Source organism: Mugil cephalus, chromosome 7 (genome assembly GCF_022458985.1).
Source record: "Mugil cephalus isolate CIBA_MC_2020 chromosome 7, CIBA_Mcephalus_1.1, whole genome shotgun sequence".
NCBI lineage: Eukaryota > Metazoa > Chordata > Actinopteri > Mugiliformes > Mugilidae > Mugil > Mugil cephalus.
Genome location: NC_061776.1, coordinates 18,580,018 through 18,604,746, shown reverse-complemented (window position 1 = coordinate 18,604,746; position 24,729 = coordinate 18,580,018). Strand labels below are relative to the sequence as shown.

The window sequence follows — 24,729 nt, the reverse complement described above, 5'->3', positions numbered from 1 at the left end:
TTATATGATTATTATGATATGATATCATTCCATAATCTTATCTTGTAATTTAAATTTCAACTCTTTTAAAAAAAAATTGGGGGACAGGCTGATAGAAGTGAATTTAATTTACTTCAAACAAGGGCTATTCAATGAAGTGATTGTCAAGGATTTCTTTAATAAAAAATAAATCAAATGTCTACAAAGGAAGAAAAATAAGCCACAGAATAACTGAAAAGCTTTATAAAATGACTAAAAACAATGCAAAACCTCTAAAATGTGACCTTAATTGGCATAGTGGCACAGTGTGACCACAAAGTGTCAATATCTACAATATTGTAGGGATGTTGACAGACATTTTGTAGCCAAAGGGTAAAATTACAAATATTTTATATATTGCTCACTTCAATCCCCCTTCATTTACACTTTCAAACAACCACAGTACCAAGAAAGAGTCTTGTAACATGTTCTAATTTCAGATCAAAGGAAGTTTGTATGATTCTTTAACCTAGACATTCTTTATGGAACAAAAATGCCATTTCTTTCTACTTTATGAAACATATTTTAATCTTACAAGATAGATTATTTGGATTCACAAGACTGTATCTCCCGACAGAGAAAGCATGGAGAAACTTCATGTGATCTCCTTCATGAATGAAAATTAAATCTGTCAGAATACTTTTATAGCCCTAAATCTTGTGGTTTTTCTCTCAAACCTGTCGCACCATAATTATTAGAAGTCTACGTGCCAAATAGCACAATTAGCTGGACTTAAATAAATATTTAAATATTTTAAAATAAATCCAACAATTTTCTGGAAATATTTGTCTTTCATGTGTTGTTTCTTGTCCACCTGAAAACCGGGCGCTCATTTAATTTCCCAATGTTTTTAAATGCAACATTCGTAGTCGCCCGTTGATGACGCCATCTAGACGATGCACATACTCTCCTGGGGAAAATTACGCCGCCAGACAAAATACAGATAAAAAAAAAAAAAAGATACATTTCTAACAACAACGATGTCTGTAAATTATGCAGCTGGGCTCTCACCGTACGAAGACAAAGGTGTTTGTGGTCTTCCCGAGGTAAATGATAGCGATCAGGAACTTGCTACTAATCTTTCTAAACAGCTAGCTAGCAGGTTAGCCGCGAGTGTTTTCATCTTCTCAGTCTTTACAGCTCATAGTAAACAAACTATTTAAATGATTTATAATTAACAGTATGTAAAATGCAGTTGAAAGAGGCCGTAAGCTTCACAAGAAGTAAGTAAGGAGTAGTTTGCTAGCACTAGAGAGGGTATTGTTGACAATATTACTACTACCAATAATAGGAATAGCTTGTGTGATTTATCCATTGTTATCAGCCAATAAACGGGCATTACTTTAATACTCTATCTTAAACAATAACTCCAGCCATAATCAAAATGAGGTGAACTTAGCAGTAGTTATTTGTACAATATTTTTACTGTAACCCTAGTTATCATTATTACACAAAAGCAGCGTGACCAATGAGTGAATGTGCTTTTTTACTCTTCGTTTCTGTTTGTAAAACTCCGTTCCAGCTTTATACTTCGTGAATTGATGTGTGGTAGTTGATGTAGCAGATGGATTTGGGAAGTATCGTGCTTTTCCTATGCACAGGCTTCAAAACTACGATTTCTTGAACTGGGATGATGGAGGTGTTTGTGAATGAATCACTCAAAGAGTCAAACACTGTAATTGATGATCGTGCCAGTATTGGGCAGTTTCTGAAGCTAGTGCTCTCTTTTCTGTGGCAGACGTTCGATGGTCCTGAGGAGCTGAAGGCGAAGGCAGAGACTCTCGCTCAGTTGATTAAAGAGTCTCAGTACTTGGTTGTCCACTCCGGAGCTGGAATCAGCACTTCGTCAGGCATCCCCGACTTCAGGTGAGCCACAAACCTAAGTACCAGGATTCTCCTCTCAAATATCTTTGCAGAATATACAGTTCAGTTGTTGACAAATGTTACTGCTCGTGTGGCTGCCGGGTACGCGGGATACATTGCACAGAGAGAAAGAAGAAAGGATCCCTCTAAATATCAGAATAATTTGAATGTGAATGTCATGCAGACAGTCAAGAAAGCACAACTAAAAACAGCCTTGCTTGTACAAAAGGACAATGATCCAAAGCAGACCTCAGTATCCACCTGTAACTACTTAGAGAAATGTCGTTGTCAATTTATTTATAGAGCACCTTTAAAAACAATGAATGTTGACCAAAGTGCTGAACAGAGTCATCAAGGCATTTAACAATATATTAAACATACAGTCAACCCAAAAACAGACAATGAAGAGGAAATACAAGTACTACATTAAAACACAAGAAAAACTTGAGTCAAATATAATCAAATGAAAAAGGGGAAAAAGTTATAATTAATCTGTTACAAATGCAGTTGTGTATTGTCTGTACTTCCTAAGAATGTGGCCTAATGGGAGCACATACAGGAAAGATAAAATTGGCCTGACAGTGGATCCCTGGGAGACTCCCGTTGGACATGTTGGACCTGAACCGCTCCAGCGCTGTAGCTTTAATGTCTACACAGTGTTCCAGACGAATTATAAGGACCCTGTGGTCTACTGTGTCAGAAGCACTGGTCTACCTCTAGGATATCATGTGAATCTAAAAAAAGAAAAAGAAAAAAGAAACTGGAAGAGTGCAGCTTTTTCCAAAGTGTTAGAAAGAATCACAGTTTAGAAATTGGTAGAGAGTTTGAGAGGATTGAGGTGTCTACATGTGGATTTTTTTAATCATTGGATGCATTAATGCATGTGTAAAATTCACCAGCACTGCTCTTCATAATAGCCTGAAATCTGGGTCCAATTACTTAAAAAAATATCACGAAGAACAGCATTGAAGTGTCATAAACATGAGGAGAATTCTTAAGAGTTATATCAGAGAAGCACTTTGTCTTTTCAGCTTTGACAGTTTTCTGATATTGCTGCAAATTGTGCTTTAAAATGTTCTGACACCTGCAGCTTCTCTTTCTTCCAAGTCTCCCCTGCACCTCCTCTGACAGCTCAGGTGGTGTCATTCAGCCATCGTTCAGTCTTTGGTTTGGTTCGTTCCTTTTTTGTAGCATCAAAAGCAAATAAAAAAGCAATAAAAGTCACAACAGCATAAAGAACTGGAGCCAGAGCTTGTAAAAGTCTTGAGCTGGTCGAGCAGGAGCGTTATATGGCAGCTAATATGAATTATTCTTAATCTGTTTTTAAAGTGCGTCACATTGGGATTTTTATTATTTTATGTTTTGTTTTTTCTGCTGCAGCTGAATTAGGTATCTGAATAGATGATGTGATGCAGTGACTGTTTTGTTCCTGTCGACATAATGAGGACGTCCTGTGTTTCTTGTAGTTCCACCGTTTGGGCAGAGGAGGGCAGAGTTTGCTTATTACTACAGCATCAACAACACGCTGAAATAAACTGAGTTTTTCTGTCATAAGGATTCAGTTTGTTAATCTGCCGGCGTATGCCGCTAAAAACCTGAGCAGTTGAAACATGCAGCTCTTGATGTGATTTAATAGAGACCCTAAGGAATTCAGTTTATTTGCATAAGGCTGAGTTTCCTCTGCTGATTATTGGATATACAGAGTTGACCTTGGACTCTATGTCATTAAATGTACACACATCAAATCAAATAATCCATATTTGTATGCCAAGTGCTTTTCCACATAGGCGTCATATGAGAATTTTCAGATTAACATCACTGACAACACGTGAACACACAAATGTTTCATGTCCTGCTGCATCTCTCTGATGTTGTTAAGGCTGTGAACCGGTCTTTGGCGAACAGGTGATACATTTCATCACGCTGAAAGATGGAGAGATAGATGTTCAAGCTGTGAAGGTGAGAGATGAGAATGTCATGGCTGTGTTTGAGGATTCACGGCATGGCTTCACTCCTCTGATGCATAAAGATAAGTTGTGCGGCCTCGGTGTAATTTAGCTGCTGTCAAACGCGTTGAACGACTCCAGAAGCGACAGCGCTAACGCTACGTTCATTCATCAGTCCGTGTGGACGCCCGAAACCAACTCAAATAAACATTCATTCCAATAAATTACATTAATGCCTGAGCTGTGGTGAGCTTTGCTTTCCCTGAGCAGCCGACAGCTTGTTGTCAGTTTGGGACGACTCAACCACGACTACTAACCCACGCACCACATGTAGACCTGTGCCGCCTCCGGTCGGCCTACTGCGCGGCAATCCTTCCGATCAGACCAATACGCCATCTGTTCACCGCCGCATTCTCTTTCAGAGGTCCAAAAGGGGTGTGGACGCTAGAACAAAAGGGCGAGTCGCCCCACTTCGACACCACGTTTGAAGATGCCCGTCCCAGCTTAACTCACATGGCCCTCCTGGGGCTGCAGCGGGCCGGGTACCTCAAGTACCTCATCAGCCAGAATGTGGACGGCCTGCACGTTCGATCCGGCTTTCCCAGGTAACACGGATATTTGAATTATGTTTATTCAAAAATACTGATTGTTTTTAAACTGTGCAGTCAAATGGAGTTGAAAACCAATCAGGCACGACACGTGAACGACACGATAGAGAGCAGCCGACTGTAGCTCGTCGGTGGGTTATTAAACTTTTGCTGCAAAGCCAATGTGCAGAAAGCTTGAGATGGTTTCCCTGCAGGCAGCACACATGCTCCAGACGGCATTACTCAACGACTCCCTTGGCTGGTGGTGGAGCTAACTCTGCAAGCGCAGTAAATCAGGAAAACTGATGTATCACACCTATGAAGCAGAAATGGAGCGACCTCTGCGTCCCTCTTCAGACTGTTGAACTCTCCGTGGTCTCTCCACAGTTAGAAGGATGATTTATATTTATCTGATCTTTTCCTCCTGGGCTGTTTCTCACTCATCTCTTCCTCCACCTCCAACCAAATGAACTTCCCCTTTTCCTAATGAACTTGTCCCTTGTTTTCACTGCCTTGCGTCCCCCAGTGTCCTCTACCCGCGTGCTCCCTGCACCAGCATCCCTCGTTGCAGCTCGGCTGAAACAGTGTAGTTTTTATCTTTCCGAGCCACTTTGTTTTTTTTTTTTACCCAGACAGGGCTGTGTGCAAACACCTCAGAGCGCGCGCAGAAAAGACAAGCTGGCAGACCTTGAGGCAATGTGCGCAGAATATGACAAGAAGTGTATTGGACTGAAGCAACTGACTAAACCCTTTAGGCCTAGCGCGGTCAGGAAACGGAGCGGGTATTTGATTGAGGAGGAAACAACCTCGCTGTATTCAATTTTAATGTTGCACGCAGTCACTTAAAGCGGCGCCCTGAGATAACCGCGTCGCTTCGCCGTGTTCTTGTTACGTGTCGTGTTGCGACTCGTTGTTTAAAATTTGGAGCTGCAGCTTTGTGATAAACGCTGCTCAAACAACTCGAAATTATGCTCAGCGCAGGGGGAAATGTTTGGTCTGACTCATTGTTGGACTAACCCAAGGCAAAGAGTCCAATTTTTAATTCGGTACAAATGTCCAGGCTTTATTGGATGACCCCCTCTCTCCGCAGTTTTAGTCCCCCCCCCTTTTAAATGAAGCCAAACAGCTGTAGCTCTCTGAGAGAATCCCTCACATTGCAGATGAGCTGATAAAGTAAACCAGTCAGTGCTGATCTGCACATGTGCTCTATGAATCTTAGCTGTAAATATCACAGCTCGGAACGAGGAGGTCAAAGAAAGAGTTGCTCTGAAGAGTCCTCACATTTACTTTAAATGCTGAGACAAGGATTTAAGTGAATGTCACCTCTCCCTCTTTCCTTTACTAGGGATATGTTGTCCGAGCTTCATGGGAACATGTTTGTGGAGGAGTGCGAGAAGTGTGGCAGGTAGGTACGCCTCCCACGTCATCCTCAACTCCTCCAGCTGCTGACTTCCACCGAGTGGCTCGTTTCACATGTTTGGCAACACAAACGGCCAGTCACGTAGCTGCTACACGATACACAAAGCATGCAGAGGAGAGGATCATTGCTGTTCACCTCTCATTAGCAGGGAGCAGTGTCTCACAGCTTTGTGTGCGCCTCATGTTTACCGGTGAGGCCTCCCCACCGCCTCCCTCCTGGGATGCGCACAGATGCTGCTGCGGGTCGAAGAGAGGAACATGCGGAGCAAAAACTGTGGCGGTGGCAATTCTGTGTGATTGAAACACCTCATCAGTGAGAAAGGTCATAGGAGAAAAGACTTTTACATTAATATTCATGTGAAGGCCGCAGGTACAGAAACGCTGAACACACAGACGTTGACCCCTGAATCTGGTGGTCTGCGGCAGCAACAGGAAAACGGATTTGTTGCCACTTAGATGCAGCAGTCTGACTTTTAAAGGAAAATCTTACGACCACAATGTGTGGTTTGGTTTAGCTAAAAAAAAAAAGAAAAAAAAAAAAAGGTAAATTTACATGCCCAGCAACTGGGGAATGATCTAGTTTCAGACAGCATCAAAACAGATTCATAGCCCTTTAACGTACTTTAACGTACTGGAATAACACACTCAAACTTAATAAATGTGGCGATGATAATAAATGTAAAAGTGATTGCGAAATATGGCGAAACCTTGCAACCTTTTATAGATGAGGCAAAAGGTTCAGTCTGCCAGCTTCATGCAAAATTGTTTTCAGGCAGTACGTCAGAGAAAAGGTGATCGGCGTGATGGGGCTGAAGCCGACGGGACGATACTGCGATGTGGTGCGATCCAGGGGACTCAGAGCCTGCAGGTAACGCGTGCGAGGGCTGGTTAAAATAACTGGCATTTCAACATTACAGACAGTATGTGGTCATTGATTCACTGGCGTGTTTCTACACAAGAGGGAAGCTGATCAGCACCATACTGGATTGGGAGGATGCTCTTCCTGACAGAGACCTGAACAAAGCAGACGATGCCAGCAGGTAAGACGGACATGCAGTAGTTTGTACTCCACGCGTCCCTTTCACTGTTCTGTGCTTCTTCATCTGTCCTGATAGCCTAGAAACACTCTTTTATCTTGATTTTCTCTCACATCCCTCTTGCTATCTTGCATCTCGTGCTATGAAGGACTGTTCAAACATGTCCTGTGAACTGAAATGTCAGTGTTCTGACATGTGTGAAAACCCTTTTAGGGTTCATGTGGGCATCACAGTTTTCTTTAATGCTTCCATTTTCCTCCTCCCTGTATTTCCATTCAATCCCTCAACTACAAAAGCTTTTATCATGCGCTCACAAAAGACCAAGATGAGCATGTTCCCTTTATACGTTTCCTAAATTATCCTTTATAATAATTTACTCCTCTTCTAGTGTCGCACCTGGCATTAACTTGAATTTTTAATCTAAGGTGGTCAACGACAACCTCTCAGCCTTATCACGTCATGTATAAATTACACTGTTAAGGGAAATCAAGAAATAACCAGCAGGCAAGTCAAACACGTCACAGCTTCTGTACATGCGTATTTAATCCTCCTCAGACGAGCAGACCTGGCGCTGACTCTGGGCACATCCATGCAGATCAAACCTAGTGGAGACCTCCCCCTGCTCACCAAGCGCAAAGGAGGGAAAATAGTTATTGTCAACCTGCAGCCTACCAAACACGTGAGTCTCATTTATGGGTCAATACCACACGCACACGCACACACACACACACATACGTGAGTGAATATGTAAATGCAGCAGGTGAGATCAAAAGGAAAAAACAAACACGATTAATCTTCAGTATCTACATGACATGGATGTAATTTTCTTCCTCGCAGGACAAGCATGCACATCTGCGTATCCATGGTTACGTAGACGAGGTCATGAAGCAGCTCATGGAGCTGCTGGGGCTGGACATCCCAAAGTGGGAGGGGCCGACCGTCTGCGAGAGCTCCAGCGCCACCTCTGAGCCCACCGCAGACACGAAGCCTCCGAAGAAAAGGGCGAAGAAGGACGTCATTAAAGAGGAGAGGAAACGAGAAGCGACGCCGTTAACGGACGTTAAGGACGAAACTGTTGCAGTGAAGAAGGAGGAAGCTGACGTCCCAGTGGAGACAAGTGAACAGAAATAACTTCAGACACTTTTTTTTTTTTTTTCAAACCCATCCAGAAACACACATTACAGGTGACTAGTTTGATCACGTCCGTGGAGAAGAGGAGATTTTAAACAGACTCATAAGTTGGACTCCTCCCATCAGGTGGACGTTTGATCAGAAATGTGTACATAGACTGTAATGTAAGAGCTCCTCCGGTCAAAGCGAGCTGGGAGGTTTACTTTAGTTAGAGGGACAGTTTTTAACAGACAAGGACAACGAGATGAGATCTAGAGCACGTTGTTATAAATAAAGTTTTTAATAAGGTGCTCCTTTTTATAAGCAGCTTTATTTATAGACATTAGCTCCTGATCTCATCACTACGTATCTCGTGTTTAAAGGCTCCTTGGGTCAATATGCCATGAAAAGGAATTTAAAAGCGAGCATCTGCAACTCTGATCGAGTAGTAGCTACACGCGGCTGAGGGAAGCATGAGTGAACCGTAGTCATGCTGTATGTTTCTAGGACGTTTTTATCTCAGGAAAAAAAAAATGGCGTACTTTCACTGAAATAGACACTTTGTTTCTTTTTTTTTTTTTTTTACAATATAAATATATATAAATGTTTTGGCAATAAACAAAATTGCTTCCTGGTCGTATATCTGTATGCGCGTCTAACAGCAGTGGGCCTGATTGAACCAGGAGTTAAAATGAATTCGAGAAACTTCTTGTTCTGAGGATTTGATATTATTAATATCTCTGAAGTTAACGTCTGAAAACTAACGGATGTGACAAAGAACTGATGTCAGTGGGAGGAGGAGAGACGAGCCCACTGATCCCGTGCTACTCAAATACCAACAAAATCCAAACTTAGTTTCAATAGAGGTTTACACAGATGTTTAAGTCCATTAAAGCATTTTGTCTTTATGTAAACAGCAGATGTTACGGCCTCACAATCACAACAGCTGCATCACAGTGTGAATGTGAATGGGTCATTACACAGTCTTCAATACCGCTCTTATCGTCTCCGTATACGTATCCATTCGTCTCCGTATACGTATCCATTTGTCTTAAATTGTCCTTGCTTTATAGAGCTGGTGAGTTAAATGCAACACTTTGAATGTCTCTTACTTAATTATTTTCCCACATCTGATAAAGGCACAAATAACCAGCCTCCAAAGTGTTCAGGCGACACAAGTAGGAGAGAAGAGGGGAAAGATGAGAAAAGATACAAAACTCAAAATATAGAGAGTGTGGATGATACCCAGATTGACATGATGTCTTAGCAAATACAAAAATATATAAATACACCAACAAAAACATCCGTAATGGGTGTGATCTGTCATTTCAAAATGGAGAGAGTCAACTAATTGAAGATGCCTGGGCTGATTGGACAGACGCAATAAACATTAAAACACTGCCTGGCCAAACAAAAATTCTTTCAACTGGCAAAAAGTTATTTAACACCAACTGATGCAATCAGTAGCTTCTCATTTCTTACACAACCATGTAGAAAAACACATCGCGTGGTTGTCGGAAAGATGTTAGTCTGTTTGAGAAGAGTCAAATCACTGGCGTGCATCAACAGAAAACATCTGAGGGGATTGAAGCAGAAACTGCTAAAATTGTGTTCAATGCAAAATTAAAAACTGGAAGGATGGTGGGGAACCATCGTTTTCAAAGAAGAAATGTGGCCGGAAAAAAAGGCTTGATTGATGGTGAACGGTGATCGCTTAAACGTTTGGTGAAATCAAATGGAAGAAAAACAACAGTAGAACTCAGGGCTATGTTTAACAGTGAAAGTAAGAGCATTTCCACACATACAGTGTGAAGGGAACTCAAGGGATTGGGACTGAACAGCTGTGTAGTCTTAAGAAAACCACTAATCAGTGAGACTAACTGGTAAAAAGGCTTCAGCTTGATAGGGAGCATACGAATCAGACTCTGGAGCAACAGAATTATGTGGTCTGATGAGTCCAAATTGACCCTGAACCAGAGTGATGGAGCTTCAGGGTAAGAAGAGAGGTGATGAAGTGATGCACCCATCATGCCTAGTGTCTACTGTTCAAACCTGTGGGTTCAGTGCTATGATCTGGGGTTTGCTGCAGTTGCTCAGGTCTTGGTTCAGCAACATTATATCCAAAGAATGAGGTCAGCTGACTACCTGAATATCCTGAATGACCAGGTTATTCCATCAATGTTTTTCTTCCCTGATGTCACGGGCATTTTCCAAGACGGCAATGTCAGGATTCATGGGGCTCAAACAGTGAAAGAGTGGTTCAGGGAGCATGAGACATCATTTTCACACATGGATTGGCCTCCACAGAGTCCAGACCTGAACCTCATTGAGAATCTTTGGGCAGAAGGTTTTGTGTAGTGGTCAGACTCTCCCATCTCCAGTACAAGATCTTGGTGAAAAACTAATGCATTGGATGGAAATAAATCTTGTGACATTTCAGAAGCTTTTTATAAAAAAACAAAACAATACCACAGGGAATGTGTGCTGTAATCAAAGCTAAAGGTGGTCCAAGGAAATATTTTTGCGGGGATTTTTTTTTTTTTCTTTTTGAGAGCTAGAGCCTGTTTCCACGGAAAATGCAAGGACAACTAGAGCTCCTTCTTTACAGCTGTTACAACTTTGGAGTTCATGTACGTATGTTTGGACTAATTTTTGTTATTTTAACTTGGGGTATCAAGAACACGCACTCAGTAGACAGACTCTCCTCTTTGGTTTGCTGGTATTCACGTCCAAACAGGAGGAAAGGTTTACAAATTCAGATCATATTTATACACAGTCGTTCCATTTTCAGAGGCTCGAAGGCGATCAGACAGTCGAAGAAAGTTATTTTCTTTACAGATGTGGTGATTGTCCTTCATTGTTTATTCATCAGTTAAGCAGGTAAAATTTCTGTAGTTCATTTCAACAACTAAATCAGAGAGATAAGAGGAACGTATCAACCTCAAGAATAGAAAGCCCAGACTGGACAAAAATCATCTAAAAAAAACAAAAAACAGCAGATCTGGAGCAGTGGTCTTTCAACAGATGAAACTGAGATCAACTGGTATCAGAGTGACATGAAGAGATAAGTATGAAAGCTTCGATATTTGATATATTCAATATTGCCAAAATCATTATTTAAATGTACCTACAAAAAAAGATGTGAAAACATATGTTTTGGTTTAGAGGTTAACCCATTTCTGTATAGTTCCCCCTCGTCCATCGTCTCCTCCAGGGTCTTGTTCATGAACTGTAGATGCTGCCTTCTTTAGTTGTCCAGATCCTCCAGCACCTTTACTGCAGTAGCCCTTATAGTAGATGTTCCCAGGTAATCTGGCCTTTCCTCCTCTCACCAACTCTTCTTTTATCTGAGTTTGCATGAGAACCAGTTCCACCTTAGCTCTTCTTGTTTCCTCCATCTTCTTTTCAAGAGAAGTCTCGGCTTCATTTCTTTCCTCCTCTTGACCCTTGAGATCTTCTTCTAACTGTTTAGCATGCAGGGCAGCGTTTTCATGCATTCCCCCCTTTTTGCAGACTACAGTCATCTCTTCTTTAGCCTCCTTTCCTTCAGTTGATTCAAATGAAATGTTAATGACAGCAAATATTTACATTTACAGAGCTCAAAGTATGAAATGTTTTACATCAAGAATTCCATAAATAATTGGCAAAATGGTTCCATAGTCCTTTTTCTGTAATTAAACTAAATGATTTATGGACTAATCCTTTCAGATGTACGTGTAAAAGGTCCAAACGACGGCAACAGTAAGAAGCAGAAATAACCTCATCTTTGTTGAAATTCTCTTTGGGAGACCTATGAAGATGAGGTTAGGACCTCGGAAAATAAATGTGAGAAGCGGAGAGCAGTCTTTTGATGATGTGTTGAGATAATGTCTTACGTTGTCTTCAGTCCTTGCTCCATTCACATAGGTGAAGGCCACTCTGGTAACCTCAAACAGGTGACTGGATAGTGGTGAAAGACTTCAGAAGAAAAGCTCAAAAAGAAAAGGCTGGCAGAACACACAGAGGCTGAGGCTGTCCCCATTAAAACTATTCTTACCTTTCTGGCATTTTTACACTTTTTTTTTGTTTTTAACCTTAAAATGCTCCTAATAATAAAGGGCACAGATATAGTGAGTATGGACAATTTATACAGAGTTATTGGGCATGTGAATGGTCACTCACTCTGCAACTGCTCAGAGTTTGTCAGAGCGGCAACCTGGGGGAAGAAAGTGTCTTTGTGGCAGGTGGTTTTGGCATAACGGTTTGGTTTGGGTAACGCTGACCTGAGGGGAGGAGTCCGCCCGCTTCCAAACCCTGGACCAGTACAGGTCCTGGATGGAGAGAAAGTCAGTACCAATAATCTTCTCCATAGAAACTGATTGTTTTCTGCAGTCCGACCCTGTCATGTCTGGTGGCAGATCCAAACCAGGCTGTGATGGACATGGTCAGGACAGACTGGATTATTGCCGTATAAAAGATGATCAGCAGCTCATAAGACAGGTTCCTGAGCAGACGCAGGAAGTTCAACCTCTGCTGCCTCCAAGGTGGTAGGTCCACTTCAGCTCACCATGAGATTGTGGACCCTAAGAATCTGAATGAATCCACTATAGGGACGGTTCTGTTGAGGACTGTGGTGGGGGGTAGAAATATTAAACACAGTCTAAACAGTGTAGAGAGCAGTTTCAGGTATGATTAATAGTATGAGTTCATTACAGTGGGTCGAAGAGCAACATATCTCCCCTAAATCCATGGCTGCTGTCCACATAAAAAGCCTTTCACCAAATAATGTCATGTTGTGTCTAGGTAATGAAATCAAACTGCAGAAATAAAATAATAACCATATTCAAAGATTCAAGGATTTTTATTTGCCATTTGCAACCCTACATAAGCACGAGACTTCCACACAGATTTCATCTTCTAGGATTTTGCTCGAGCATCCTTCAGCTCATCTCTGGATGTTTCCCTCCCTTCCATCTTTTCCTCGAGGGACTCCTTTGTTGCATCTGCAGACTGCAACATGCTGGATTATTCCTAGTGCCATTGTCCATGTTTGTCATCCCGGTCTTCCCGCTGCCTCATAGAAGATGTTGTCAGCCAGCCCTGACAGACCTTCATGATAATGTGGTTAAACTCTTTATAATGAGGACAAGTTGAGCTTTAACCAGAGCTTTCAGCTCCTATTCACAAACTTCATAATGAAGGCTTTGATCCACAGCTAAAGAGGAATGAGCTTTAGACAACATGCAGCAATTCTTTCAACTGCTGCTGCTTTGAACACTTTGTGGTGAAGACCTCAAGTTATTAGTGTGGTGCAGAAAGTTTGTGAGAAGAGTTTACGTAAGGATAAACCAACTCAGTGCTGCGTCTCAGAGTCTCTGAGGCTTCAAGTTATTGTGATTATTTTATTCTATTACCTATTGCGCCTTGTATCACACTAAGTGCAGTAGATTATTATTTCTTTTCATCTGAACAGGTGACCCTCGGAAGAGCAGTTTTCACGCAGCACATGTGAACTCTCTTATCTGTTCACGATCCTTGTCTCCCAGTACTGCTTCATGAAACTGAGGCCTGGTACAAAGAGCAGATTCTACAGTATGAAGGCTGACTGAAGGTGGGAGTCAATTTGATCGAACATCAAACATTTAGTGCATATATAGTACTGTCCACGTGTGACTCTTTTGTTCCCCCCCACATTTACACTTGAATACGACACACTGGGCCTCCAGAAAGTTGTCCACAGGGTTGACGTCGTCCTCAGAAAATCAGCTTGTTCTTGAATTCAGAAGCCCACATCTCTGCTCTGCTGTAAGCAGGTGACCTTCACGTCATGTCCTCTGGGACCTCCTTGGGTGATAAGCTCCTGAGACTGGGAGAGTGCACGACTGCACAAAGGCTGATGTGTCATTTTCTGTAACCCTGTTTGGTTTTCTTGAGTTTCAAGTTCTTACTTTGTTAGCTCCTTCATTGGCGTGTCTTGTCTCGCTCCTCCTTCATTCATTTCACCTTTTCTTTTGTCAGCCCATGTGTGCTTATATAATCCTGCCTTTTCCTTTGTTCTTCGGCGAGTTGTCTGTGCTGTCGTCCCTGTGCCGTTACCTCGGTGGATCCCCCCCCCCACCCCCGTTCACATTCAGTTGTTCCATTCCTCGTTGTTCCTTGAGTTTTTTTTTCTTGCTTTTCATTTTTCAATTTCACCTGTTTTTGAAGACCCTGCTTTTCTGCTCCTGCCATGTCGTTGTTCATCATTTCAGGGAGCGCCGAGCCAAAACTGTAGCACTACAAAGGTGATTAACTTCAAGCTCTCTGCACAATTGCGCCAAGAGCTGAACTGCATGGTAGTGTCACCTTCCTGTGTCTTAGCCACAATCTCATCAATCACCTGTCTCAAAAAAAAATCTGCTCATAAAAATAGCTGTTGTACTTGAAAACAGAATCACTGGCAGAATTTCTGCTCTTTTCCCAACAGCTTTGCGTGTTAAAATGTCATTTTGACTGTGAGATGACAGTTTTGTGATTTAGTTAGCTGTGAACTACTATGAAAGGAAATGTGTCGTGGAAATTTCACACCTAGTTTTAAAATGATTTTCATGTATACTGCACCTGTGCCGCATGAATGGTTTCTTTTTTTCCTCTGAGTTGAAATATTCTGAGGAGGAGAAATGTTGAAAAGCAATTCTGGGATAGAACAATGTTTTCAGTGGTAGACAAAGATGAATACAATCCCTAGGCTGCCTGACTTTTCCCGTTGGGAGAGGTACGAGAGACAGAATACCTACACTCACTTGCCACTTTATTAGGTACACCTGTCCAATTGCTTGTTAGCGCAAATAGCTAATCAGCCAATCACATGGCTGCAATTCAATGCGTTTAGGCATGTAGAGGTGATAAAGACAACTTGTTCAAACTGAGCATCAGAATGAGGAAGAAAGGGGATTTAAGTGACTTTGAATGTGGAATGGTTGTTGGTGCCGGACAGGCTGGTCTGAGTATTTCAGAACTGGGATTTTCACACACAACCATTTCTAGGGTTCACAGAGAATGGTCCAGAAAAGAGAAAATATGCAGTGAGCGGCAGTTGTGTGGATGAAAATGTCTTGTTGATGTGAGAGGTCAGAGGAGAAGACTGCGCAGACTGGTTGGAGATGATAGAAAGACAACAGTAACTCAAATAACCAAGGAATGCAGAATACCATCTCTGAACACACAACATGTTGAACCTTGAAGAAGATGGGCTACAGCAGCAGAAGACCACACTGAGAGCCACTCCTGTCAGCTAAGAACAGGAAACTGAGACTATAGTTCACGCACAGAAGATTGGAAAAACCTTGCCTGGTCTGATCGAGTCTCCATTTCAGCTGCGACATTCAGATGGCAGGGTCAGGATTTGGCGTAAACAACATGGAAGCAACATGGAAGCATGGATCCTTGTATCAATCAAGAGCACCTTTGGGATGTGGTGGAATGGGAGATTCTCATCATAGATGTGCAGACGACAAATCTGCAACAACTGTGTGATGCTATCATGTCAATATAGACCAAAATCTCTGAGGAATGTTTTCAACACCTTGTTGAAAGTATAACACGAAGAATTAAGGCAGTTTTGAAGATTCGGGGTATAGCATGTCAGTGGCAAGGGGTGGACTGTTGGGTGGCGGATGGGGTGATGGCTACCTGTCTGGCCTGCTCCAGTTTGTGCTCACTGGGGTGGTCTGGGGTGCTCGCTCATGCTAGATCACATCAAGAAGAATTGATGAGTCCCATCTAATAAGGGCTGGACTGCTCTCTCACTCTATTACTGTGTCCTATCGTTGACTTAGCTCCTCTTTTGGGGACATCCTTAACCCCCTGGACTCTCCCATCTCTCCAGAGATCTACACAGTAACCCTCTGGACCCCATCAGTCCTAAGTGAGGTCACTTGGAAAGCGCAGGATCCTTCACCTCACCAGTTCCTACCAGCACCACATGCCTCTCTGCCTGCGTCCATCCTTCCACATCTTCTCTGTCCTTTGTTCTCTCCCTCTATTCACTGAGGCGTAGCACTGCCCTCCCTGCCATACAAGGTCACTCCGCTCAAGATCAACAAACTAGCTCCCAGGGAGGGCCAGCGATGGTCTCACACACACACTGAAACAATAAAATATTCATCTGCAGGAATATAACTGCATCAATCTCATATACCGTTGACACCCTGTGGCGTTTAATTATGTGGACAAATGCAGACAAAAGAAGAGATATATCACAGGGAAAACAAAAGTAGCCTGTAAATGACAGATAATTAAACCAGACGAGGTTATAAATGCTGCACCAACCCCTACATTATAATAATTTGTGGCAATCATATAATATGTGCAAAGTCTCTTTAAAATATGTCACTGTTCACCTGGTGTGTATTATTTTGTTTTCCAGACTATCAGTTGGGCTTTACTGATTTAGAGCAAATATCAGAACGTCTGACTCAGAGCGGAGCCGAAAGACAACACTGCTCTGAATCTCCCAACTGTGCAGTCAAATCTCAAGTCAATTCTGAAAGACAAAAAAAATGCATCCTTTAAAGATTTAAAATTTAAATGTCAGGGTTTTGAAACATACGGTTCGAGCGTTTTCTCCTTAAACCCTGCGCAGTGAAAGAATCCTTCTTTTTAAACTCTCACTGTAATTTGTGTCCACCTATTCAAACTCTCTCTGTGAAATATCACACAATTGACAGCTGGCCATATATTCTAATAATCTGTTTAAGATTCAGAGATAGGATACGGAGGGGGTTTGTTGCTGACGAACAGGCCCTATACCCTATATAGGTCCAGACAGACTCTTTGTGTAGCTGCTCATAAGCTCTGCAACAATGACGCTCATCTGAGGGTTTGCATTAGAGCCCTGCTGGGTGTGATGAGGACAACAGAGACCGCATCACTTCCCGAGTCTCCGTGCAACAACACCGGATGACCATAAGGAGCCAGTCGCAGAGAGCAAGCCTGGAGCTGGCACAAACAGAACAGACAGAAAACTTTTTTCTTTTTTTTTTTGCGGTCCGATGAAGCCAGAATCAAACTCTACATCTGGAGGAAAGCAGGCGCAGCTCATTAAGGTTTAACACCAGCCCTGCTGTGAAGTGTTGGGATAGTAGCATCATGCTGCGAGCAAAGAGTTTCACTGGTAATTACTCAAAGGCTTTTAGGGGAACAGAGAAGAATGAATGGAGCCAGAGACATCAGATCATCCTGCTGCTGACGGTCAGACGACCACAGACCAGGATTTGATGCTGCGCAGAGAATCATAGAACCAGAGTGTGTTCACGGATGATCTCCCATTCAGGATGGTTGAGCTGAAGTCAGCCTCTGAAGAAGAATGCAGAAGCTGCAGTTGCTGTCAAAGGTTTAGTTGTGCAAATGCGGTAACAAAAAAGACAGGGGAGAAAGAGGCTCATAAATAAGCAGGATACGACAGAGATACGACTCTAAAATATCATTTGAATCCTGGCATAGTGTTGACTCTGAATAGGCTATGCTGTAATAATAAGGTGTCATTGTTGCAAACACTTGATTTTATCTTCAAACTGCTCTGATTTTGTCAACTGGGCCCGTGATGACTCCACAAAGGGACGCTGACATTAGAAAAAGTGTCAGTCTATTATGTGTAATAATGTATAAATCAGAAACAAATAAGGCTTTGAACTGAATTGTTCACGTTTAAGTAAGGGAGATTGTGTTGCAGACCTCCTTCAGTTCAGAGTAGGTGGAATTATATTAAAGATAACACCAGCCATTTTTAAAAGCCATTTTGAGAGACGTTTCAGGCCCTTCGGGGACTTACTGAAAGAGAAACATAATATTTAGGCTTATTTGAAAAAAGGAAAATATATATATATATATATTTGTGCCCCTGTAGCTCTGAAGTAATGGTTGCATTCAAATTCATGGCCACATTTCTTGAAGCTTATCCTCCTAAGAGAGGATTGTTTTTCTTTGGTCCTGTGTGCGGTGCATTTTCACCGCGGGGAACAACACAAGTGCTCCGAAAACATTCCGCCTGAAATCCCTGCCAGTAAATGTTTTTGTCTAAAACTCAAAGTTATTTTAATTTTTTAAAGTGGCAAGTGAAGACTTCGCAGTTTCTGTTAAGCTTTTTAAATAGTGGGGAGCGACGAAAGACTCACTCCGGGTCGTGTGCCTTTTTCACTCAGCCTTCTTCAGCTGTTTATCACATATGTAGATATTTGCACATGTTGCTATTCATTGTGTACACATACACAAAAATACACGTGCACATTTACACAATCACAACATTAAAATCATGGGCAGGAGAAGTGATTTGATCATCTTGATCAAATAGCCACCGCTATCAACATTGTGTTTCCAGACACCACAGGACCCCCCCTCTCAGAAGATCCATGTCCATTTTCTGATGAGTCACAACTGCTGTGGAGGCACAAAAGAGAACTGTAGGTGTGCTGCATTAGGATACAGCAGGTGTATCCAGTGTAGGAGGAAGCATATTTTTATTTGTGTTCTTACGTACACAGTAGATCTACATACTGATGTATTGTCTTACTTCCTGTTACATCCTGTAGCCCATTAACTCAGGCGATAGTCAGCTCCTGTAGAGCATGTGAGCTCTTTACAAACTCACTCTTGGACGTGTCATGTGTTCAAGGTCCCGCTCTCCTGTTTAAGCTCCATGTGGCTAAGGACTGAATTTGCGTGCTGATGCAGGAATATCACATTTGTTTGCAACACGCTCAATGTGTAAGAGCGTTCATAGAGTTAACATAAGTGCGTTAGGATGTGAGCAGGACCCATAGTTCCCTCCTATATTTACACTCACAGTGGACATAGGAGTCATGGACCACACAGATCCCATCTTTGTTTAAGCCTCCGGAAAGCTGTCCCCAGCGATGCCTAAAATAAGCTTCTTCTTCTTCTCCTTCTTCTTCTTCTTCTTCTTCTATCCAGCCTCCTTTCACCATTTCCTCACCGTGCTACAACAGGGTGACCTCCTCCTAATGTGTCCACCATGTCCCCCGGGACCTCCCTGAGGCTGATGTTGTTCATTTTCTCGGGCAGCGCTGACCTGAAACGGTAAAAGCGTAAAAAGTTATTAACTTCAAGCTTTCTGCACAAAGAATTGAACTGCATGTGTAACGCTCCTCATTCATCCTCCACGATGTCATCAGTCACCTGTCGTGATTCCCTCGTTCAGAACAGCTTCGTGTGCGCCGCATAAAAAGTCGCGTGCGGCGTGTTCTTGACACGTGCCTCCTCTAAGTGCAACTAAGGTCCAATTTCTGCGCCTTTATATTTGCCATTCATGCCCATCACGCTGCAGTAGTTAAATAAACATATGGAGCATGTCAGTTGTGAAACAGACATCGGGTGACCATGCGGGCTACGTGTGGACACATATCCACGCACGTGAATGTCCTCACGTGGTTTTCATTAGTGGGGAAATTGCTCCTGTAACACAAAAAGAGCTTATAACACGTTGATTTTAGTTCTTGTATCTGTCAGATGCTTTTGTTTTCTGCATACAGGCACACTAATAGACCTAATAGATCAATATAATGGCTTCGTCCAGTGTCTGGTACTTAGTGTGAAAACAATGAAGCGAATTCAACCAAGAGATGAGCTTAAGTATAAATGTGTTTATCATGTTTTTTCCTTTGCATTTTGTTCATTCATCATCCCTATGTAAGAGAAAATGTTTTTTTTTTCTCCTTTTCTATATGCTGTGAACATAGAAATTGACAATAAAAGCAACAGAAGAGTCTTTTTTTTGACAGCACAGAGAACTGGCACAAATATTTGCTCTAAAATCACCCTTTTGATTGTTTTCCATTTGCAGCTGGGAGAAGCGGTTTCTGCGAATCTGATTCTGAGAAGTAATTACTACCGCATTGACACACAATGGAGGACGTGTGGGGAAGTGTGTGATATTTGCGCGTCAGGGAAAACTACCCCGCGGGTGGCTGAAGATGGTTATCCGTGTTCCAACTTTAAAGGTTGCAAAAGGGCAGAAATGTGCGGCCGAGTCGGTCACTTCATAGCGCTGTGACTGCGGAGAAGATTAACTTTCCAGAGACGTCACCAAACTCTTTTGTCCTCTCGTTTAATTTAATGTCACAGAACATACGTGTGTTCACACAACAATTCACAGCGGTACAGCGAAGAAGACACACAGGAAAAGGCTGACAGGCTCAAGCTAGCATCAAACACCGGGTGGAAAATGTCCTGGAGTTATGTTTCACTGCATATGAAGGCCGGTGGATTTCAGCTTCCTGACTGAGTAAGCACTGAAAACACAAATATTAAACACATTTACCACAATGCAAATGTCTCATGATTGCCTGCGTGGATATGTGGGATTTAAATTACAAACACCACTCTATGGGTCAAACTATTCAAATGTCACATTGTGTTTTGTGTGAAAAAAATAAAAAAATAGGCTGATTGATGGAGATTATCAGTTTTGTGCTTTCGTTCAGGAGATTACTTTCAAATATTCATAAAAGTGCCCGCAGGTAAAACGTGGCTGGAATAGGGGAGGCTCCTAAAATGGGACTGAGGGGAGAATAGATTTCCAAAAGAAGAAGAAAAAAATAAATAATCCAAAAGTTGAATGTTTTGTTGGATATTTTCTGTGTGTTGAAAAGGCTTGACAGTCTGTATTGGTAACAAAATCCATCTACCACATCCTCTAGCGCTCATCGGTTAACCCATTATGGGGCAAGGAACCATATTTGGTAACTTCAGCATACATTTTAAACCGCGTCCCTGTGTCTGTCAGTGAGGTTTAGAAGCGTGTGATTTCACTCAGCCAGTCAGAGACGATCAAAGAAACATTCTCTGGTTGATGTGAACCATCTCTGGATGAACACTGAGCATAACTGATTTATTAGGTACCATGAAGAAGTGGCCTAATGTTTATAATAATGTTGACAAGTACCTGAATGGTGTTCTAATTGTCTAAATACATGTTTACATTTGTTTACCACTTAAGGACAAGGAACCATATATGTTAAATTCATTAATCTTCATTTTCTCCATGAAAATTAAAAGAAAAATGAAACAGTCTTCCGACGCCCTACAATAACACTAACAAGGGTTGAAATTTATAATGTCCAAGTATCTCAATGAGTATCCTATAAACAGTCAACACGTTTTGTTATTTACTGTACACAAAGAAAGCTAATAACCGTATTTTTCAGGAAAGGTCAAACTAACTAAATCACATATTGGTGTCTTTGTGTATCATGGCCATGCCGGGTGGGGCTTCTTCCACTCTCTTCCCTCTCAGGGCCACGGTGAGAACATTGTGGACCGAATGAGAAATCCTCAGCAGAAGCTCCTTCAGTCCGGCTCTGTACTCTTTTCGGATCAGGCAGTAGAGCACCGGGTTGAGACAGCTGTTGGCGTGAGCCAGACACACAGTCAGGGGGAAGGCGTAGGCCTGAGCATTGTAGAAGGCTTTACTGAAGGGCACCAGGTCAAATTTGATCAGCACTCCCCACAGGGTGAGCGCCTGGTTGGGCAGCCAGCAGATGAAAAAGGACAGGACCACGATGGTGACAGAGCGCGTAACTTTGGAACGCCGCCGGTGGCGTCCTCTCTCACACTCCGACCTTTCGTTGACATTCCCGCTTATCACACTGCCCACAATGCGCCGGCTCAGGATGAACCTCAGCAGGAGGAGGTAGCAGACAGAGATGATGATCAAGGGAAATATAAATCCCAGAAGGACCTTCTGGGTTTGATAGAGTCCAAGCAGGACTTGTGGATCCCAGTGATTCGAGTCGGAGTCAGAGAACCTCACTAAGCACAGCTCATCATCTGCAGACACCTGCAAACACATCAACTGCATGTGAAGGCACTCGAAACACAAAGCATGCAGGAAAGCAAAGCAAAGCGTTTGTAGTTTAATCTTAATTTGACAAACCTGGACTGTGGTAGAGTAGAAAGCATGAGGCAGCGTGGCCACCAGCGCCACCACCCAAATGGCTGAGCTGGCCCACTTGGCCCGGGTGGTGGCCACCCTGGGACTGCCCATCTTCAGAGAGGTGATCAGAGAGCGGTAACGGGTCACGCTCATGGCCGTGAGGAAGAAAACGCTGGCGTACATGTTCATGGTGGTGACCGAGCTCACGATTTTGCACATGACCCGGCCGAAGGGCCAACGAAAGTCCAGCACCGTGTCCACGGCCCAGAAGGGCAGGGTGAGGACGAACTGGAGGTCCGTCACCGCCAGGCTCATCACGAAGCAGTCGATGGAGGAGTGGTGGTGGTGGCCCCGGCGGCGGGAGTGAAAGAGGAAGAGCGCCAGGAGGTTTCCCACAAGTCCCAGGATACACACCACAAGGTAGACCAGGGCGATGAGCACTCGAATCTGTCAGACACATAGCAGCGCTGTGTTTTCAGACGTGCACAGCAAAGACTTGGGAATGAGAATGAATGAACAAAAACACACAAGGAATTCATGCACAGTTACACAAGGTGCAAGAGGAACTCTGGTCTTTCAGTTAAGTAGCAAAACCATAAATTAATTTTAAATTCAAACAGACGTTTAAGTAAAAATACTGAAGCACCTTAGAACTGCACTTGTGTCCAGTATTTGAGTTACTTAGTCCTGTACACTAAAGTCAGCTGCTGTCTTGCCTGAGCCATTTCTCCACTTTATCCAGCAAGATGATTCAACCTACTGCCATGTTGGCGGTGTCTCCGTGCAGATCCAGCGAGGACTCTTTGGACAGGATGTGCAGCCAGCAGTTGAGTGAAAGGTTAAAAGCTGGCAGGTTGGACCCTGCTCCTGCGGGGCTGACCAGCTCAGAGATCTGGCGCTCATCCTCCTCTCCCCCGCACACGGTCAGAGAGCTCGGAGGTCCGGGGGAGCTGCTGCTGTTGCTCTGCATGGCTCCGCAGAGGAAAAGGAGAGAGACACTTTTTAAAAAAATAATAAAAGAAAAAAGTAATAAAAAAAATAAGTTCCCAGGTTTCTTCCTCTCCTCCTCCAGGTTAACTTCCAGACTTCCAGACGCACAGGAGTGGATTCAGAAATCCCAAATTCTCTCCTCCGCTCGATTCTTATTTTTATTAAGTGGGGAAAAAGATTAACATACTAAAAACTGATTAATCCGAATCGGCCTGAAGTCTGACATCATACAGCTGGGCTTTCTTTGAGGGAGCCTGAGAAGCATCCGGAGACGGAGGGAGGCTTTTATACTCGACGAGGCTCCTCCTCCGCCGCTTGATGGCGCACTGTGGGCGCGCACATGAGCGTTTCAGCTCATCACCGGTGGCATGACATTGTTGTCCTTATTACAGCAGGTATGGGTCAAGAATAAACTCTATTGACTAAGATACAATTTTTAAACTCAGATGAAGCAAATAATCTGATTCGTTCCGTTAAAATGTAGAATTAAATGCTAAATGTTTTTATGCACCTCTCTGATGATTAATCAGAGAAATCCTGCATTTTGTTGTATAGCCAAAACAATAACAACAACAAAAAAGACATAATATCTATGTCTGATGCACTGCAGATGATATTCCGAGTCTCCTTGATGCTTGCCTGAGTGCAGTGCAGCCTCTCTTCACATAATGAAGAAGTATTTTTATGCTGTAATTTTGCACCTTATTGTAATTTTTCCTATTTTGATGGAACCCACTAATAAACCCCTTTCATGTCCAAATATCACCCCCGATGTGAGGCAAAGGTAAATTATGGAAGATTGTATTTTCTGGAAGGTTTCCCTGATTTGTTAATGCTCATCGGAAATGATGCACATCAGAGGAATGATAAATCAGATTTTAGACAGCTTTCAGTCTTTGTGAGGGAGCCAGGGAAAGAGGGAAAGAGGGAGAGTGTGTGCATGTGTGCGTGTGTGATTTGCATTTCTTATCACTGTTGGTATTCAAACAGTGTGTCACTGTGATCTACCGCGTGTGCACTGGAAAGAAAAAAGGAAGAAGGCACAGTGTGACTTATCTCAATTCTCCAGTCTTTTGTGTAAATTAGGGAACATCTTAAAGTCTTAACCACAGCTTGCTTGCTCGGACACGAATTAAAAAGAAAACAGTTCCCTTCTCCCCTTTAATGTTTACCAAGTATTGTGATGGATGAAAACGGTAATGCTGTTGGAGTCTGACCCTGAATCTATTGTGACGGCACTCGTGCATTCCGCCGAAGCTTTTAAAGACATTTGATTTGTCGGCTCTCGTTTTCATCAGTCTGTTTTTAAAGGGCATTAAAGGGACTGACATTGAGTGCTACTTTATTTCCTCATTTAATTTCAAGTTTTAAGAAGAAAAAAGGGGGAAATAAAACTTTGTCTGTATGTGACAGGAGGGATTTCTGTGGGTGTAGATGAAAATCCAATAGTGGCATGTGGCTGAGTATTTATATACAAGACGGCAAAGATAACTGTAGTCGAGAGTCTGCCGTCAGCTACAGTGTTTGTGATGATAGCTCTTGTGATGTACTGTTCCAAAGCAGACACAAGCCTACTTAATCCTGAAAGCCTTGAAGACTGTTATTCAGACTCTCGGACGACCAAGGATGTTCAGCGGGCTCCTTCTTTGTTGTTCTTTGTGGAGAGAGCATATCAGCATGATCCTGATTCACACCACGAATGGCTGCCTCAGCATTGCTGTAATGCATAAAATATAGGGGTAGTGGAGGGCCGATATCCAAACAGCACCTCTGACCGTGCCCTTTATTCAGAGAGGTGAGATATGAGGTTGAAATGAAATTCAACAAATTCAAGAGAAGGAATTCAGTTT

At 42.7% G+C, this 24,729-nt stretch overlaps 2 protein-coding genes across 3 annotated transcripts; one reads left to right on the top strand and one right to left on the bottom strand.

The window, feature by feature from the left end:
• Positions 1-902: 902 nt before the first annotated feature.
• sirt6 (sirtuin 6) lies at positions 903-8,525 on the top strand. Of its 2 annotated transcripts, XM_047590699.1 has the most exons (8): positions 903-1,064; positions 1,757-1,884; positions 4,250-4,432; positions 5,760-5,819; positions 6,606-6,701; positions 6,793-6,873; positions 7,426-7,549; positions 7,708-8,525. In XM_047590699.1, the coding sequence occupies exons 1-8, from the start codon at positions 999-1,001 to the stop codon at positions 7,999-8,001; spliced, it is 1,032 nt and encodes a 343-aa protein (XP_047446655.1). In that variant the 5' UTR covers positions 903-998; the 3' UTR covers positions 8,002-8,525. The 2 variants fall into 2 exon arrangements, with proteins under 2 accessions (XP_047446655.1, XP_047446656.1); XM_047590700.1 differs by lacking the exon at positions 6,606-6,701 and having other exon boundaries at positions 6,751-6,873.
• Positions 8,526-20,051: 11,526 nt separating this feature from the next.
• Positions 20,052-23,118, bottom strand: LOC125010837 (relaxin-3 receptor 1-like). Its single transcript, XM_047589693.1, has 3 exons — positions 22,650-23,118; positions 21,890-22,336; positions 20,052-21,793 (listed from the first exon to the last, which is right to left on the bottom strand). The coding sequence occupies exons 1-3, from the start codon at positions 22,857-22,859 to the stop codon at positions 21,182-21,184; spliced, it is 1,269 nt and encodes a 422-aa protein (XP_047445649.1). The 5' UTR covers positions 22,860-23,118; the 3' UTR covers positions 20,052-21,181.
• Positions 23,119-24,729: the final 1,611 nt, after the last annotated feature.

Excerpts from the sequence above, each read along its gene's own strand:
- sirt6 (XM_047590699.1), top strand. The coding sequence starts at position 999 with ATGTCTGTAAATTATGCAGCTGGGCTCTCACCGTACGAAGACAAAGGT. Across the intron at positions 1,065-1,756 it reads GTGTTTGTGGTCTTCCCGAG|ACGTTCGATGGTCCTGAGGA; the intron begins GTAAATGATAGC and ends TTTCTGTGGCAG. Across the intron at positions 1,885-4,249 it reads TCAGGCATCCCCGACTTCAG|AGGTCCAAAAGGGGTGTGGA; the intron begins GTGAGCCACAAA and ends ATTCTCTTTCAG.
- LOC125010837 (XM_047589693.1), bottom strand. The coding sequence starts at position 22,859 with ATGCAGAGCAACAGCAGCAGCTCCCCCGGACCTCCGAGCTCTCTGACC. Across the intron at positions 22,337-22,649 it reads GAGACACCGCCAACATGGCA|ATTCGAGTGCTCATCGCCCT; the intron begins GTAGGTTGAATC and ends TGTGTCTGACAG. Across the intron at positions 21,794-21,889 it reads TCTACTCTACCACAGTCCAG|GTGTCTGCAGATGATGAGCT; the intron begins GTTTGTCAAATT and ends ATGTGTTTGCAG.